At 51.5% G+C, this 17240-nt stretch overlaps 1 protein-coding gene across 1 annotated transcript in view; it reads left to right on the forward strand.

The window, feature by feature from the left end:
• The window catches only part of trappc14 (trafficking protein particle complex subunit 14), a 92072-nt gene that overhangs the window by 20067 nt on the left and 54765 nt on the right, over nt 1–17240 (forward strand). The window contains exon 2 of the mRNA XM_070872450.1: nt 14979–15014. Coding sequence (XP_070728551.1) covers nt 14979–15014 — 36 coding nt within the window. The remainder of the gene's footprint in view (nt 1–14978; nt 15015–17240) is intronic.

Consider the following 17240-nt stretch of genomic DNA (forward strand, 5'->3'; position numbering starts at 1 on the left):
GCTGCCCCCTCCGACAGTGCGGCGCTCCCTCGGCGCTGCCCCCTCCGACAGTGCGGCGCTCCTCCCGCGGCGCTGCCCCCTCCGACAGTGCGGCGCTGCTCCCTCGGCGCTGCCCCCTCCGACAGTGCGGCGCTGCCCCCTCCGACAGTGCGGCGCTGCCCCCTCCGACAGTGCGGCGCTGCCCCCTCCGACAGTGCGGCGCTGCCCCCTCCGACAGTGCGGCGCTCCCTCGGCGCTGCCCCCTCCGACAGTGCGGCGCTCCCTCGGCGCTGCGCTGGAGTGTCAGCCTAGATTTATGTGCTGGAGTGGGTCTTGAACCATTGGTTGTAATCGACCAAAATTCCCCGGATTCTAGGGAGGTCCCAACGGATTGAATGGAGTGCCGCACTGTCGGAGACGCAGTACTGAGGGAGCGCCGCACTGTCAGAGATGCTATCTTTCGGATGAGACACAAAATTGAGGCCCTGTCTTTCTCGGGTTGGCGTAAAAGATCACATGGGCACTATTTCAAAGAAGAGCAGGGGCGTTCTCCCCAGTGTCCCAGACAACGTTTATCCGTCAATTAACATCACTGGTCATTATCACATTGCTATTTGTGGGAGCTTGCTGTGCGCAAGTTACAAGTGACTACACTTCAAAAGTACTGCATTGCCTGTAAAGCTGCAGAAAGTTCTTTCCATTGACTCGAAGAGATGAAATTAATTAATCACCGCAGAATGAAGAATTTACCCTGCAGTGCATTGTTGGCATTGCATAGCTCAATATAGAATACACCCTGTGGTGTAGCACGACTGCTGCTATGACAGTAGCACCGAGAACAATGTTTCAGGGATTTAAGAGTCACGAAAACCGCAGGCAAAGTATAAGGGCCTTGAAGGTAATCCAAAATGCAGTTTGATTGTGCAATAAATAATTTAGCACTGCTCGTCCAGAGATGCTCCTGATGTTCTTCTGCCTGAACTCCATATTTTCCATGACTGCTGCCTTTGTGGTCTCTGATGCACTCTTTTTTTCGGCCTCACTGTGTTCTGTGAAGTGCAGAGTGGCTGATTTATCATTCCACTTCTTCATCCCACTCGCAGCTGCTTCATCGATGGATTTGCTCATGGCTCAGTGGGTAGCACCCTCGCCTCTGAGTCTGGAGGCCGTGTGTTCAAGTCACACTCCAGGGACCTGTCAAATATCTAGACTGACACTTCCAGTGCAGCGCTGAGGGAGCGCCGCACTGTCGGAGGGGCAGCGCTGAGGGAGCGCCGCACTGTCGGAGGGGCAGCGCTGAGGGAGCGCCGCACTGTCGGAGGGGCAGCGCTGAGGGAGCGCCACACTGTCGGAGGGGCAGCGCTGAGGGAGCGCTACACTGTCGGAGGGGCAGCTTTTCGGATGAGACGTCAAACCGAACCCCCGTCTGCGCTCTCAGGTGGACATGAAAGGTCCAATGACACAATATTGAAGAAGAGCAAGGGAGTTGTTCCCGGTGTCCTGGCCAATGTTTATCCCTCAATCGGATGATCTGGTCATGATCACATTGCTGTGTGTGGGAGCTTGCTGTGCACAAATTGGCTGCTGTGTTTCCCACATTACAACAGTGACTGCACTCCAAAAGTACTTCATTGGCTGTGAAGTGCTTTGGGACATCCTGAGGTGATGAACGACGCTGTTGAAAATCTAAGTATTTCTTTCTTTAGAAGAATGAGGAGTTTAGAAGAATGAGAGGTGATCTTATTGAAACGAATAAGATTCTGAGGGGGCTTGACAGGGTAGATGCAGAGAGGATGTTTCCCCTCGTGGGGGAGTCTAGAACTAGGGGGCATAGTCTCAGAATTCTGTGGAATTCTCTGCCCCAGAGAGCTGTGGAGGCTGGTCATTGAATATATTTAAGGTGGAGATAGACAGATTTTTGAGCGATAAGGGAGTTGAGAGTTATGGGGAGCAGGCGGAGGGGGGTTGGGGGCGGGGACAGTGGAGCTGAGGCCAGGATCAGATCAGCCATGATCTTATTGAATGGCGGAGCAGGCTCGAGGGGTCGAATGGCCGACTCCTGTTCCTAATTCTTCTGTTCTCCGTCTCTGAAGGAGGCAAGCCAGGAGTTGTGTAACACAGAGGCTTTGTCTGTCGTGGCTCAGTGGGTGGCACTCTCGCGCCTCCGAGTCAAATGGTTGTGTGTTCAAGCCCCATTCCAGAGACACTGTTCAAAATTCTGCCGCATATTCTTCCCAAGAAAGTCTGGAACGTGACCTCCTCACCCAAGCTCTCTCTAATCCGGGAAAAAGCCAGCTGATCCATCGTGGCATTAATCTCAGACAAAACCTCCCAAAAAAAAATATGTGCCTCTCTTCCTGTTACTGTCTCTCTCTGCTCCTCCGTGACCTTGTCCCCTCCCTATCTCTCTAACCTCCTCCAGCTCGACAACCCTCCGCGATCTCTGCGCTCTTCCAATTCTGGCTTCCTGAGCAACCCCCCCCCCCCCCCCACTTCCTTTCCCATCGCTGGTGGCCGTGCCTTAAGCCGTCCAGGCCCTTGGCTCTGGAATCCTCTCGCTAAGCCTCTTCACATCTGTGTCTCTCCTCCAGTGTCGGCTAAGGCTCCATGGCTTTCCTACGTTACAACAGTGACTACACTCCAAAAGTACTTAATTGGCTGTAAAGCACTTTGAGGCGTCCGGTGGTCGTGAAAGGCGCTATATAAATGCAAGGCTTTATATGCTGGCAGCACCATGAAAGACCTATAACCGCCAGTCTCCACTCAAGTGTCGTACAGCTCAAAATGCACTTGGATAATCGTGGGCTCAAATCCCCCCACTCCAGGGTTTGTGCTCGACACGTGTCTCTTCCCACCCCCTACATCTATTCCTTTCCCCCTCGTGCTTATCCAGCTTCCTGTTAAATACATCTGTGCTATGCGCCTCAACTATTCCCCGTGGTAGCGAATTGCACGTTTTCTCTGGGTAAAGAAGTTTCTCCTGAATTCCCGACTGGCTTTACTAAATCCGCGATACATGGCCACACCACGAACTTTGTACTTTGTCAGAACCCCATGTGTTACTGCTCCCAGCATTAACAAAATGCCTTCTGCAGTCACCTCCTCTAAAGAACGACACCTCGCGCTGCCCTGCAAAACCATTTCGTTCACACTCTGAGCTTAGAAAATGCACTGCAATCCACTTAGCACCCGCCACAGCTAATCAACGCGGCACGACCTGCTCAAAAATCCATAACTCCCCTCGAGGCAATGCCGTGGAGAATTGATCCACGAGCTTTCAGGCTCCACTCCAGTGTTGCCATATTCATGGGAGTTATATTCAGAGGTGGGTGTTTTTACACATTCTCTCTTCCCTGGATTCCGAAAGAGGCAATTCATGCTTGAAATCCAAAAACAGCAAGGTTAATTCTCGAGGCACTCATCACCCATCAGAATTATCAAAAAATGTTGCATTTATATAGTGCCCTTCACAACCTCCATGTCCCGAAGAACTTGAAGTGCAGTCGCTGTTGTAATGTCGGAAACGCGGCAGCCAATTTGCGCACAGCAAGCTCTCACGAATGGCAATGAGATACTGGCCAGATCATCTGTTTTTTAGTGATGTTGGTTGAGGGATAAATATTGGCCCCAGGACACCGGGGAGAACTCCCTCGCTCGTCTTCAAAATAGTGGCCATGGGACCTTTTACATCCACCCGAGAGGGCAGACGAGGCCTTGGTTTAACGTCTCATCCGAAAGACGGCACCTCCGACAGTGCGGCGCTCCCTCAGCGCCGCCCCTCCGACAGTGCGGCACTCCCTCAGCGCCGCCCCTCCGACAGTGCGGCGCTCCCTCAGCGCCGCCCCTCCGACAGTGCGGCGCTCCCTCAGCACTGCACTGCGAGTGTCAACCTAGATTTTTGTGCTGAAGTTTCTGGATTTGGACTCGATCCCATGACCTTGTGACTCCGAGGCGAGAGTGTGACCTTGATTGAGCCACGGCTGACACTAGCGGCCAGTGGCTTTTGGCATTGTAGTGATAGCTTCACTGGGACCTATTGCGCTCTGCAATTCCCTAAACCTCCCTCTCCACACCTCCCTCCCCCCCTTTTAAGTTCCACCTTATAACCCACGTCATTGACCAAGCTTTTATTCACCCCTCCTAATACCTCCTCCTTTGCCCCATTTTACTCTCACTGCACCTCTGAAAAGCGCCTTGGAATATTTATTTGCATTAAAGCATCCCTGATTATAATCGCTCCACCATCGGTGGCTGTGCCTTCTGTTGCCTGGGCCCCAAGCTCTGGAACTCCCTCCCCAAACCTCTCTCCCTCTCTTTCCTCCATAAAACCGACTCTTTGACCCAGCTTTTAGACGCCTGTACTAATTTCTACTTGTGCAGCTCGGTGTCAAATTTTTTAACTCACAATACTCCTGTGAAGCACCTTGGGATGTTTCACTGCGTTAAAGGCGCTATATAAATACAAGTTGTTGTTACAAAGATATATCGATAGATTAAGTGAATGGGCAAAACTGTAGCAAATTAATTTCAATGTCGGCAAATGTGAGGTCATCCACTTTGGACCGAAATAGGATAATAGAGTACTTTCCAAATGGTGAGGCTAAAAACAGAAGGTCCAAAGGGACATGGGGGGTCCAGGTACATCGATCATTAAAATGTCAGGAACAAGTATAGAAAATAATCAAAAAGGCTAATGGGATGCTGGTCTTTCTATCGAGAGGACCAGAATACAAGAGGGTAGAAGTTATGCTGCAGCTGTACAAAGCCCTGGTTAGCCCACAGCTGGAGCACTGTGAGCAGTTCTGGGTCCCACACCTCGGAGGGTATATTGGCCTTGGAGGGAGTGCAGTGTAGGTTTACCAGAACTGTACCCGGACTGTAAAGGTTAAGTTACGAGGAGAGATTACACAAACTAGGGCTGTATTCCCCCGACTATAGAAGGTTAAGGGGGGCTCTGATTGAAGGTTCCAGGATATTACGGGGAGCGGAGAGGGTAGATAGAGAGAAATGATTCCCGCTGGTTGGGGAGTCTAGGACTAGGGGCACAGTCTAAAGATTAGAGCCAGACCCTTCAGGAGTGAAATTAGGGAATACTTCTACACACACAGGGTGGGAGAGGTTTGGAATTCTCTTCCGCAAACGGCAATTGGTGCTGGGCCGATTGTTGATTTTAAATCTGAGATGGATAGCTTTATGTTAACCAGAGGTATTAAGGGATATGGGGCAAAGGCGGGTGGATAGAGTTAGGTCACAGATCAGCCACGATCCCATTGAGTGGTGGAATAGGCTCGAGGGGCTGAATGGCCTCCTCCTCTTCCTGTGTTCCTATACAGGTGTTATATAAATATAAGCTGCCGTTCCTGTAGTTGGCCTGGCCAGCCTTCCTTTTCTCGACCAATACAGCTTAACCAATCATTCCCTTGTTTTGTTTGTGGGAACTTGCTGCGTACTCGCTAGCTGCCATGTTTTGCCTCTATGACTGCTCTTCAAAATTCATCGAATGTCTCTGACGTGAAAAGCATTGTGTAAATGCAAGTCCGACCTCGTGTCTCCAGTGTGCTGTGTGTTAGCACCAAACACTATCGAGGCTGGGGGCCAATTGAAAATTTCAAAACTGAGATTGACAGATTTTTTTTTCTTGGGTAAGGGCATTAAACGTTGTGGAACCAAGGCCGGTAGATGGAGTTAAGATACAGATCAGCCATGGTCTAATCGAATGGCTGGAACAGGCTGGAGGGAGCTGAATGGCCGACTCCTGTCCCTATATTGCTACACAGCATTTGGGTGACGTGTGGGTCGTAATGTGGGGCTACCTTTCATTAGTTAATTAATTAACAGCGTTCCCCTTCTCCCCAACCACCCCCCTTCAAGGGGCAAAATCTAAAACCGAAAAATGTAAAAGAAAATTAATAAATTAAAATATGATTCTGGAGGAGTGATGAAGCACTCCAGTTTCTCCGGTGCCCACCTCTCGCGGAAGGCCGCGAGCGTACCGGTGGACACCGCGTGCTCCATCTCCAGGGACACCCGGGCTCGGATGTAACCGCGGAAGAGAGGCAGGCAGTCGGGCCGAACAACCCCCTCGGCCGCCCGCTATCGCTGCCGGTTGTGTGCGGTGATGAATTCAAGAGTACATCACATGGCATTAAAGGGTATTCCGACCGCTCTAACCCCCCTCCCCACTATCTAGTTGGTACTGAATGTGGTTCAAATATTCCAGAGACAGCGTTGCCAATCTGACCTTGTCTAATGTGCATCTTCAAGCATGTGTCGAGTAAGCAGAGAGTTCCAGGGATAAATCACTGAGAGTCAGGCCGATAACTCACTCACGCTACAGAAAGGTGATAACTTACAGGGCCTGACCGTGCTTGGGCTTATTTCCCGGAAAAGTGCCAAGCTCTGCCTGGATTTTAATGATTAAAGGCAGTCTGTTTCTGACTCTGCACTGTAGTTCATTACTGTGGAATACTTTGAATCTAAAATATTTACACCTCTTAATATTTGATGCTTGGGAAGAACTTATTTATCACTCCCAACCAATTTGGAGTTCTGCTTAATGTTTTAGTACCTCTGGTGCGGAGGAGCTAAGCATAAAACGGCACAGGAAGAGGCCATTCGGCCCATCAAACCTGTGCCAGTTCTTTCAATCAGTCCCACTCCCCCCTGCTCTTTCCCCGCAGCCCAGCACATTGTTCCTCTTCCAATATTCCCCTTTTGAAAGTTGCTACTGAATCTGCTTCCACCGCCCTTTCAGGCAGCGCGTTCCAGATCATAACTCGCGTAAACAACAAAAAAAGTCCTCTCCTCTCCCCCTGTGGTTCTTTTGACAATTACCTTTGAGTATTTGCAAAGCGTAACAGAACGGCTGAACTGTTCTGACTGATCATAACTGTTGCGCAACATCTCGTTTTATTTTAGTAATCCATTCTCTCCGGTTGTGAAAACAGCGAGGATTAGATCTTTGAAATAAAAACAGAAGTGGCTTCAAATGCAGGACAGGGTCGGGTCAGTCGGCATCTGAATGAGAGAGCCCGGTTAGCATTCGGGGGGGGGGGGGGGGGGCAAATCCTGCATGAGCGCAGCGCGAACAGTTAGCCATTTTTAATTTTGCTTTCAGGCACCAACAGACTTTTCTGTGTTATACCCGTGTCTGTGAGTTTCCGTAGAATTGCATCACACTGTATGCTACGGCTCAGTGGATAGTGCACTCGCCTCTGAGTCAGAAGGTTATGGGTTCAAGTCCCACTCCAGGGGCAGTACTGAGGGGCCGTCTTTCGAATGAGACGATAAACCGAGTCATCTGCCCACTCAGGTGGACGTAAAAGATCTCGTGGCGCTATTTTGAAGAAGAGCAGGGGTGTTTTCCCAAGTGTCCTGGGGCCAATATTTATCCCTCAATCAACATAACAAAAACAGATCATTATCACATTGCTGTGTGTGGGAGCTTGCTGTGCACAAATTGGCTGCTGCGTTTCCTACATTACAACAGCAACCACACTTCAAAAGCACTTCATTGGCTGTAAAGCGCTTTTGAGGTGTCCAGTGGTCGTGAAAGGTGCTATATAAATGCAAGTCTTTTATAGCACAGGACATTGGGCCCCACCGCTCCGTGCCGGGGTTTATGCCCCACCGCTCCGTGCTGGGGTTTATGCTCCACATCAGCCCCCTCCCACCCCTCTCCATCTCACCCCATCACCATATCCTTCTATTCCTTCCTCCCTCATGTGTTTATCCAGCTTCCCCTTAAAGGCATCTGTGCTATTCGCCTCAACCACTCCCTGTGGCAGCGAGTTCCACATTCTCACCACTCTCTGGGTAAAGTAGTTTCTCCTGAATTCCCCATTGGATTTATTAGCATATGTACAGTCCCCGATAGTTATAAAGCTCTCCGCTCTGGCATCATAAATCTGCCACACAACACGAGCTTGGGCGTAGAGGCGGGATAGTCGGCACTGAGTGACTCTCCAAGATCCAAGTCCCCTTGCAGTACGTAGCCCTGAATCTGTGGCTTGTACGGTGAGACTACCAGGGGCAGGAGGAGGAGGCCATTTGGCCCCTCGAGCCTGTTTCTGTTCGATCATGGCTGACCTGTACCTCAACTCCTCACCACAGTGCGTTGGTACCCTTGACCAAGCTGTCCCCATACCCCATTGGAAAGAAAGACTTGGATTTATATAGCGCCTTTCACGACCACCGGACATCTCAAAGCGCTTTACAGCCAATGAAGTACTTTTGGAGAGTAGTCACTGTTGTAATGTGGGAAATGTGGCAGCCAATTTGCGCACAGCAAGCTCCCACACACAGCAATGTGATAATGACCAGATAATCTGTTTTTGTTATGTTGATTGAGGGATAAATATTGGCTCTAGGACACCGGGGAGAACTCCCCTGCTCTCTTTCACAATAGAGCCCTGGGATCTTTTACACCCACCTGAGAGAGCAGACGGGGCCTCGGTTTAACGTCTCATCTGAAAGCTGGCAGCTCTGACAGTGCAGCGCTCACTCAGCGCTGCCCCTCCGACAGTGCGGCGCTCCCTCAGTACTGCCCTGTCAGGCTAGATTTTTGTGCTCAAGTCCCTGGAGCGGGACCTGAACCCACAACCTTCTGTCTCGGAGGCGAGAGTGCTGCCCACTGAGCCACGGCTGACACTGTTGTGTCGTTACGTGGCTTGGTGTGTGGTTCTGTTGATAATCGCCTTGGGGGAGGTATTACTCAGTTTATCAAATGCAGGATGTGAGAGAGTGCGGAGGTAGTTTAAAATCGACGCAGTGCTGGGCCGAGGCGAGATCGCGAGCATGGTGACTGATGCAGCCTGCGTTTGTCATTTTCCACAGGCAGCACATGAATAATTCTTTCAGTTTTCTCCCGAGGACCAGCCTGCCTTAATTTGCCTTATTGATTCCTCCAAACGTGAAAAGAATCCCAATTTTAAGCACTGATCGCTCAACACTTGGCTTCAGTCTGGTGGGACGAAGCTGAAAATTAACCGCATGGCTGACAGCAGGCAGTAACTCAGGCAAGCACTTCCCTCGTTATAAGCCATCGGAGCTTATAACGGCAAAGTTCGAACCACTAACAAATCACAGCAGCAATCCCAGATGGATTACTGCCCTAAACTTGCTGGCAAGCGTTTGTGGCTGATTTATTTTCTTCGAAACATTTTTTTTTCTTGAAACTTTTACTGCTTGGAATTTTGTACGTCGGGAGCACTGCAGCTGAACTTCAAAAGGTGCTTTAAAAAAGGAGCGGCTAGAGAGGGAAGTGCGCAGAGCGTTCGTCGAGAGAACTGTAAGGTGTCGGCTGTGGTTCAGTGGGTCGTGCTCTTGCCTGACTCAGAAGGTGGTGCGTTCAAGTCCCACTCCAGGGACTTGAACACAAAAATCTAGGCTAACACACTGCCAGTGCTGCACTGTCGGAGGGGCGTACTGAGGGAGCACCGCACTGTCGGAGGGGCAGTGCTGAGGGAGCACCGCACTGTCGGAGGGGCAGTACTTAGGGAATGCCGCACTGTCGGAGGGGCAGTGCTGAGGGAGCGCCACACTGTCGGAGGGGCAGTGCTGAGGGAGCGCCGCACTGTCGGAGGGGCAGTGCTGAGGGAGCGCCGCACTGTCGGAGGGGCAGTGCTGAGGGAGCGCCGCACTGTCGGAGGGGCAGTGCTGAGGGAGCGCCGCACTGTCGGAGGGGCAGTGCTGAGGGAGCGCCGCACTGTCGGAGGGGCAGTGCTGAGGGAGCGCCGCACTGTCGGAGGGGCAGTGCTGAGGGAGCGCCGCACTGTCGGAGGGGCAGTGCTGAGGGAGCGCCGCACTGTCGGAGGGGCAGTGCTGAGGGAGCGCCGCACTGTCGGAGGGGCAGTGCTGAGGGAGCGCCGCACTGTCGGAGGGGCAGTACTGAGGGAGTATCGCACTGTCGGAGGTGCCGTCTTTGGGATGAGACATTAAACCGAGGTCCCGTCTGCGCTCTCAGGTGGATGTAAAAGATCCCAGGGTACTATTTCGAACAAGAGCAGGGGAGTTATCCTCTGTGTCGTGGGGCCAATATTTATCCCTCAATCGACATCAGAAAAAAAGATTATCTGGTCATTATCACATTGCTGTGTGTGGGAGCTTGCTGTGTGCAAATTGGTTGTCGGGTTTCCCACATTACAGCAGTGACTACACTCCAAAAGTATTTCATTAGGTGTAAAGCGCTTTGGGACGTCTGGTGGCTGTGAAAGTAAATGCAGGTTTTTCTCATTCAGAACATAGAAATGTAGAAACATAGAAAATAGGTGCAGGAGTAGGCCATTCGGCCCTTCGAGCCTGCACCACCATTCAATATGATCATGGCTGATCATTCACCTCAGTACCCCTTTCCTGCTTTCTCTCCATACCCCTTGATCCCTTTAGCCGTAAGGGCCATTTCTAACTCCCTCTTGAATATATCCAATGAACTGGCATCAACGACTCTCTGCGGCAGGGAATTCCACAGGTTAATAACTCTTGAGTGAAGAAGTTTCTCCTCATCTCATTCCTAAATGGCCTACCCCTTATCCTAAGACTGTGTCCCCTGGTTTTGGACTTCCCCAACATCGGGAACATTCTACCCGCATCTAATCTGTCCTGTCCCGTCAGAATCTTATACGTTTCTATGTGATCCCCTCTCATCCTTCTAAACTCCAGTGTATAAAGGCCCAGTTGATCCAGTCTCTCCTCATATGTCAGTCCAGCCATCCTTGGAATCAGTCTGGTGAACCTTCGCTGCACTTCTTCAATAGCACGAATGTCCTTCCTCAGATTAGGAGACCAAAACAGGACACAATATTCCAGGTGAGGCCTCACCAAGGCTCTGTACAACTGCAGTAAGACCTCCCTGCTCCTCTAATCAAATCCCCTAGCTATGAAGGCCAACATACCATTTGCCACCTTCACCACCTGCTGTACCTGCATGCCAACTTTCAATGACTGATGTACCATGACACCCAGGTCTCGTTGCACCTCCCCTTTTCCTAATCTGCCACCATTCAGATAATCTGCCTTCGTGTTTTTGCCACCAAAGTGGATAACCTCATATTTATCCACATTATACTGCATCTACCATGCATTTGCCCACTCCAAGTCACCCTGCAGCCTCTTAGCATCCTCCTCACAGCTCACACTGACACCCAGTTTAGTTCATCTGCAAACTTAGAGATATTTCACTCAGTCCTTCACCCAAATCATTCATGTATATTGTAAAGAGCTGGGGTCCCAGCACTGAGCCCTGCGGTACTCCACTAGTCACTGTCTTCCATTCCGAAAAGGGCCCGTTTATCCCGACTCTCTGCTTCCTGCCTGCCAACCAATTCTCTATCCACGCCAGTACATTACCCCCAATACCATGTGCCTTGATCTTGCATACCAACCTCTTACGTGGGACCTTGTCAGAGGCCTTTTGAAAGTCTAAATACACCACATCCACTGGTTCTCACTTGTCCACTCCCACTCTACTAGTTACATCCTCAAAAAATTCCAGAAGATTTGTCAAGTATGATTTCCCTTTCATAAATCCATGCTGACTTGGACCGATTATGTCACCGCTTTCCAAATGCACTGCTATTTCATCCTTAATAATTGATTCCAACATTTTCCCCACTACTGATGTCCGGCTAACCGGTCTATAATTACCCGTTTTCTCTCTCCCTCCTCTTTTAAAAAGTGGTGTTACATTAGCTACCCTCCAGTCCATAGGAACTGATCCAGAGTCGATAGACTGTTGGAAAATGATCACCAATGCATCCACTATTTCTGGGGCCACCTCCTTAAGTACTCTGGGATGCAGACAATCAGGCCCTGGGGATTTATCGGCCTTCAATCCCCAACACAATTTCCCGCCTAATAAGAATATCCTTCAGTTCCTCCTCCTCACTAGACTCTCGGTCCCGTAGTACATCCGGAAGATCATTTGTGTCTTCCTGCCTATTCACCAATTTGTTCAATTGGTCTGCCATTTCTTTGTTCCCCATTACTAATTCACCTGAGTCCGACTGCAAGGGACCTATGTTTGTCTTCAGTAACCTTTTTCTCTTCACATATCTATAGAAGCTTTTGCAGTCAGTTTTTATGTTCCCAGCAAGCTTCCTCTTGTACTCTATTTTCCCCCTCCTAATTAAACTCTTTGTCCTCCTCTGCTGAATTCTAAATTTCTCCTAGTCCTCGGGTTTGCTGCTTTTTCTGGCCAATTTATATGCCTCTTCCTTGGATCTAACACTATCCTTAATTTCCCTTGTTAGCCACGGTTGAATCACCTTCCCTGTTTTATTTTTACTCCAGACAGAGATGTACAACTGTTGAAGTTCATCCATGTGATCTATAAATGTTTGCCATTGCCTATTTACCGTCAACCCTTTAAGTATCCTTTGCCAGTCTATTCTAGCCAATTCACTCCTCATGTCGTCAAAGTTAGCTTTCCTTAAGTTTAGGACCCTAGTTTCTGAATTGACTGTGTCACTCTCCATCTTAATAAAGAATTCTACCATATTATGGTCACTCTTCCCCAAGGGGCCTCGCACAACAAGATTGCTAATTAGTCCCTTCTCATTACACATCACCAGGATGGCCAACTAGTTGGTTCCTCAAGAAACCAACCTTAATGCACTCCAGGAAATCCTCCTCTACCGCATTGCTACCAGTTTGGTTAGCCCAATCAATATGTAAATTAAAATGGGATCGTCAACCAGAGAGGAACATGGGGCGTTATTGAAATTGTAACTGAATGTTTGAAGAATGTAGTGGTGTCTTTAGTGCAAAATGTTGCTATAATTGGACACCGGTCTTCCAACCAGACATTTCGTGCAGTTGCTTCTTAGTTCTAATACATACTGTACAGCACGAGCACACCCTGCCTGGCCAGGTGCAGTGTAAATGACCCTCCGTGTGATGGCGAGTGTGTTTCTGCGGTTGTGGCTTGGTTTGCGGCTATCTTTGGCAAGCAGGGTTGCGGGTGGGGGGGGGGGTCTTATTTTTGCGTTGTTGCAAGAAAGGTTCCCATTGTTAACTGGTGCTGTTTGTGGGCAGGTTGCATTCTCGCAGTCTGTGGTACCTCTGCACACGTTATTCTGGTGCACAAGTGTTGCTGCATTCCTGCAAATTGTTAATGTGCATCTTCTGCAAGAAGTCTTCAATATCTTCCCCCCCCGCCCCCCACCCCCTCAGCTTGGTGTGTGTGTGTGCAAAGCGTTTCTTTGCACATTTAATAGAATGAGGCCCTGATTCTGTTGCCTGCCTCAACTGCTGAAGGAGCGGCTTACGTACCTGTCACACGATTTGATCCAGTGGATAATTACATTTAAAATCTGTCATCGAGAGCATGTTAATGGGTTTCAGATTGGTTCTGCAATGTTGGCTGGGATGTCGAAATTAGTCAGTTTTGTATTGTGATGGATTCCACACATCGGTACTTTGCAAACACCGTTTTCTGGTTCGAACGACTTGACCCGTTTCTGTTTTTAAAAAAAAAAGGCTCGTCTCCCTTCCTCTCGGTTGGCTAGACTAGGCCTATATTACCCAACGTTTAGAAGAATGTGATGCGATCTCATTGAAACGTATAAAATTCTTACGGGGCTTGACAGAACATAACAACTAGGAACAGGTGTCGGCCATTCGGCCCCTTGAGCTTGCTCCGCCATTCAATATCAGGGCTGATCCGATCTTGGCCTCAGCTCCACTTCCCTGCCCCGCTCCCCATCACCCTTGACTCCCTTATCATTCAAAAATCTGCCCATCTCCACCTTAAATATATTCAATGACCCAGCCTCCACAGCTCTCTGGGGTAGAGAATCCCAAAGATTCACGAACCTCTGAGCAGAAATTCCTCCTCATTTCCGTTTTAAATGGGCGACCCCTTATTCTGAAACTATGCCCCCTAGTTCTTGATTCCCCCATGAGGAGAAACATCCTCTCTGCATCTACCCTGTCAAGCCCCCTCAGAATCTTATGTTTCAATAAGATCACCTCTCATTCTTCTAAACTCCAATGAGTACAGGCCCAACCTGCTCAACCTTTCTTCATAAGACAACCCCTTCATCTCACGAATGAACCTCGTGAACCTTCTCTGAACTACCTCCAATGCAAGTATATCTATCCTTAAATAAGGAGAGCAAAACTGTACGCAGTACTCCAGGTGTGGCCTCACCAATACCCTGTACAGTTGTAGCAGGACTTCCCTACTTTTATACTCCATCCACTTTGCAATAAAGGCCAACATTCCATTTGCGTCCATTCATCTCCGTTTTAAATGGGCGTCCCCTTATTCTCACTGCCTGAAAGTGGTAAAGGCAGAAACCCTCTGCACATTTAAAAAGTACTTGGATGGGCTCTTGAAGTGCCGTAACCTGCAGGGCTACGGACCGAGAGCTGGAAAGTGGGATTAGGCTGGATAGCCTCTTGTCGGCTGGCGCAGACACGATGGGCTGATATAGCCTCCTTCCATGCTGTAAATTTCTCTGATTCTGACGATTGATTTCCTGACTGCTGTCACTTCCTCAACAGCTGGGGGAACATCTGTCGAGGCCCGAGAGTGAAACAAGAATGCATCACTGGCTCGTGCACAGGAACAGGAGGAGGCCATTCAGCCCCTCGAGCATGCTCCATCCATTCAGCTGGATCATGGCTGATCTGTGCCCTCCACTCCATTTACCCGCCATAGCCTTACCTAAAAAATCTATCGATCTCAGCCTTTTGCGGGGGGGGGGGGGAAAAAGAGTTCCAGATTTTGACGACTGTGAAAAAAGTGTCTCCCTTATTTCCCACCTGAATGAGCTAAATTTACGATTCCCCCCCATCAGAGGAAATGGTTTCTCCATATCAAATTCTTTTGACATTTCAAACTCTCTCTCGGAGTCGAGGATGACTTGTTTCCCACACTAACGTGAGTTCTCAGGTGACTGATGAGCCCAATGCGGGACTTACAGAGGGTGGTTGGGGGGGGGGGGTGGTTGGGGGGGAAAGGGTGGTTGGGGAGGGGGGAAAGGGTGGTTGGGGAGGGGGGGAGACGGGTGGTGGGGGGGGGGAAACGGGTGGTGGGGGGGGGGAAACGGGTGGTTGGGGGGGAAACGGGTGGTTGGGGGGGGAGAACGGGTGGTTGGGGGGGGAGAACGGGTGGTTGGGGGGGGAGAACGGGTGGTTGGGGGGGGAGAACGGGTGGTTGGGGGGGAGAACGGGTGGTTGGGGGGGGAGAACGGGTGGTTGGGGGGGGAGAACGGGTGGTTGGGGGGGGAGAACGGGTGGTTGGGGGTGGGGGGGGGCAACGGGTGGTTGGGGGTGGGGGGGGCAACGGGTGGTTGGGGGGGGGCAACGGGTGGTTGGGGGGGGGGCGACGGGTGGTTGGGGGGGGGGCGACGGGTGGTTGGGGGGGGGGGAACGGGTGGTGTGGGGGGGGGAAACGGGTGGTGGGTGGGGGGCGAACGGGTGGTTGGGTGGGGGGGCGAACGGGTGGTTGGGTGGGGGGGCGAACGGGTGGTTGGGTGGGGGGGCGAACGGGTGGTTGGGGGGGGGGCGAACGGGTGGTTGGGGGGGGGAAACGGGTGGTTGGGGGGGGGAAACGGGTGGTTGGGTGGGGGGGGGAACGGGTGGTTGGGGGGGGAACGGGTGGTGGGTGGGGGGGCGAACGGGTGGTTGGGTGGGGGGGAAACGGGTGGTGGGTGGGGGGGCGAACGGGTGGTTGGGTGGGGGGGCGAACGGGTGGTTGGGTGGGGGGGCGAACGGGTGGTTGGGTGGGGGGGCGAACGGGTGGTTGGGTGGGGGGGCGAACGGGTGGTTGGGTGGGGGGGCGAACGGGTGGTTGGGGGGGGGAAACGGGTGGTTGGGGGGGGAAACGGGTGGTTGGGTGGGGGGGCGAACGGGTGGTGGGTGGGGGGCGAACGGGTGGTTGGGGGGGGAACGGGTGGTTGGGGGGGGGAAACGGGTGGTTGGGTGGGGGGCGAACGGGTGGTGGGTGGGGGGGCGAACGGGTGGTTGGGGGAAACGGGTGGTTGGGTGGGGGGGCGAACGGGTGGTTGGGGGGGGGGGGAAACGGGTGGTTGGGTGGGGTGGGGAACGGGTGGTTGGGGGGGGGGAGAACGGGTGGTTGGGGGGGGGGACGGGTGGTTGGGGGGGGGGGAAACGGGTGGGGGGGTGCTTGCGTTGTCGTGCGCTCCTTCCTCTGATTGTACTCTTGTTTCCGCGTGCTCGCGGCGAAGAGATTCGAGGTATTCGGCGCCTTCCCGGATGCTTCTCCACTTTGCGTGGATTTGGGCCGTGGATTCCCAGGTGTCGGTGGGGATGGTGCAATTTTTCAAGGAGGCCTTGAAGCGTTTCCTCTGCCCACCTGGGGCTCGCTTACCGAGTTGGAGCTCTGAGTAGAGCGCTTGTTTTGGGAGTCTCGTGTCGGGCATGCGGACAATGTGGCCCAAACAACACAATCAGATTACCCCGTCAATCTTTTGCGCCCGAGGGAATGCAAGTCAGGTTTATAAGAACATAACATAACCAATAGGAGCAGGAGTAGGCCATACGGCCCCTCGAGCCTGCTCCACCATTTAATACGATCATTGCTGATCCGATCATGGACTCAGCTCCACTTCCCTGCCCGCTCCCCATAACCCCTTATCCCCTTATCATTTCAGCAACTGTCTATCTCAGTCTTAAATTTATTTAATGTCCCAGCTTCCACAGCTCTCTGAGGCAGCGAATTTCACAGATTTACAACCCTCAGAGAAGAAATTCCTCAACTCAGTTTTAAATGGGCGGCCCCTTATTCTAAGATTATGACCTCTAGTCTCTAGTCTCCCCCATCAGTGGAAACATCCTCTCTGTATCCACCTTGTCAAGCCCCCTCATAATCTTATCATCTTTATAGGCAGTCCCTCGGAATCGAGGAAGACTTGCTTCCACTCTTGAAATGAGTCCTTAGGTGGCTGAACAGTTCAATACGAGAGCCACAGTCCCTGTCACAGGTGGGACAGACAGTGGTTGAGGGAAGGGGAGGGTGGGACTGGTTTGCCGCACGCTCCTTCCGCTGCCTGCGCTTGGTCTCTGCATGCTCTCGGCGACGAGACTCGAGGTGCTCAGCGCCCTCCCGGATGCACTTCCTCCACTTAAGGTCTTTGGGCCAGGGACTCCCAGGTGTCGATGGGGATGTTGCACTTTTATCAGGGAGGCTTTGAGGGTGTCCCTGTAAAGTTTCCTCTGCCCACCTTTGGCCCATTTGCCATGAAGGAGTTCCGAGTAGAGCGCTTGCTTTTCAAGCCACATTGCTGGATGACTCG

The sequence above is a fragment of the Pristiophorus japonicus genome, unplaced genomic scaffold (assembly GCF_044704955.1).
Source record: "Pristiophorus japonicus isolate sPriJap1 unplaced genomic scaffold, sPriJap1.hap1 HAP1_SCAFFOLD_317, whole genome shotgun sequence".
NCBI lineage: Eukaryota > Metazoa > Chordata > Chondrichthyes > Pristiophoridae > Pristiophorus > Pristiophorus japonicus.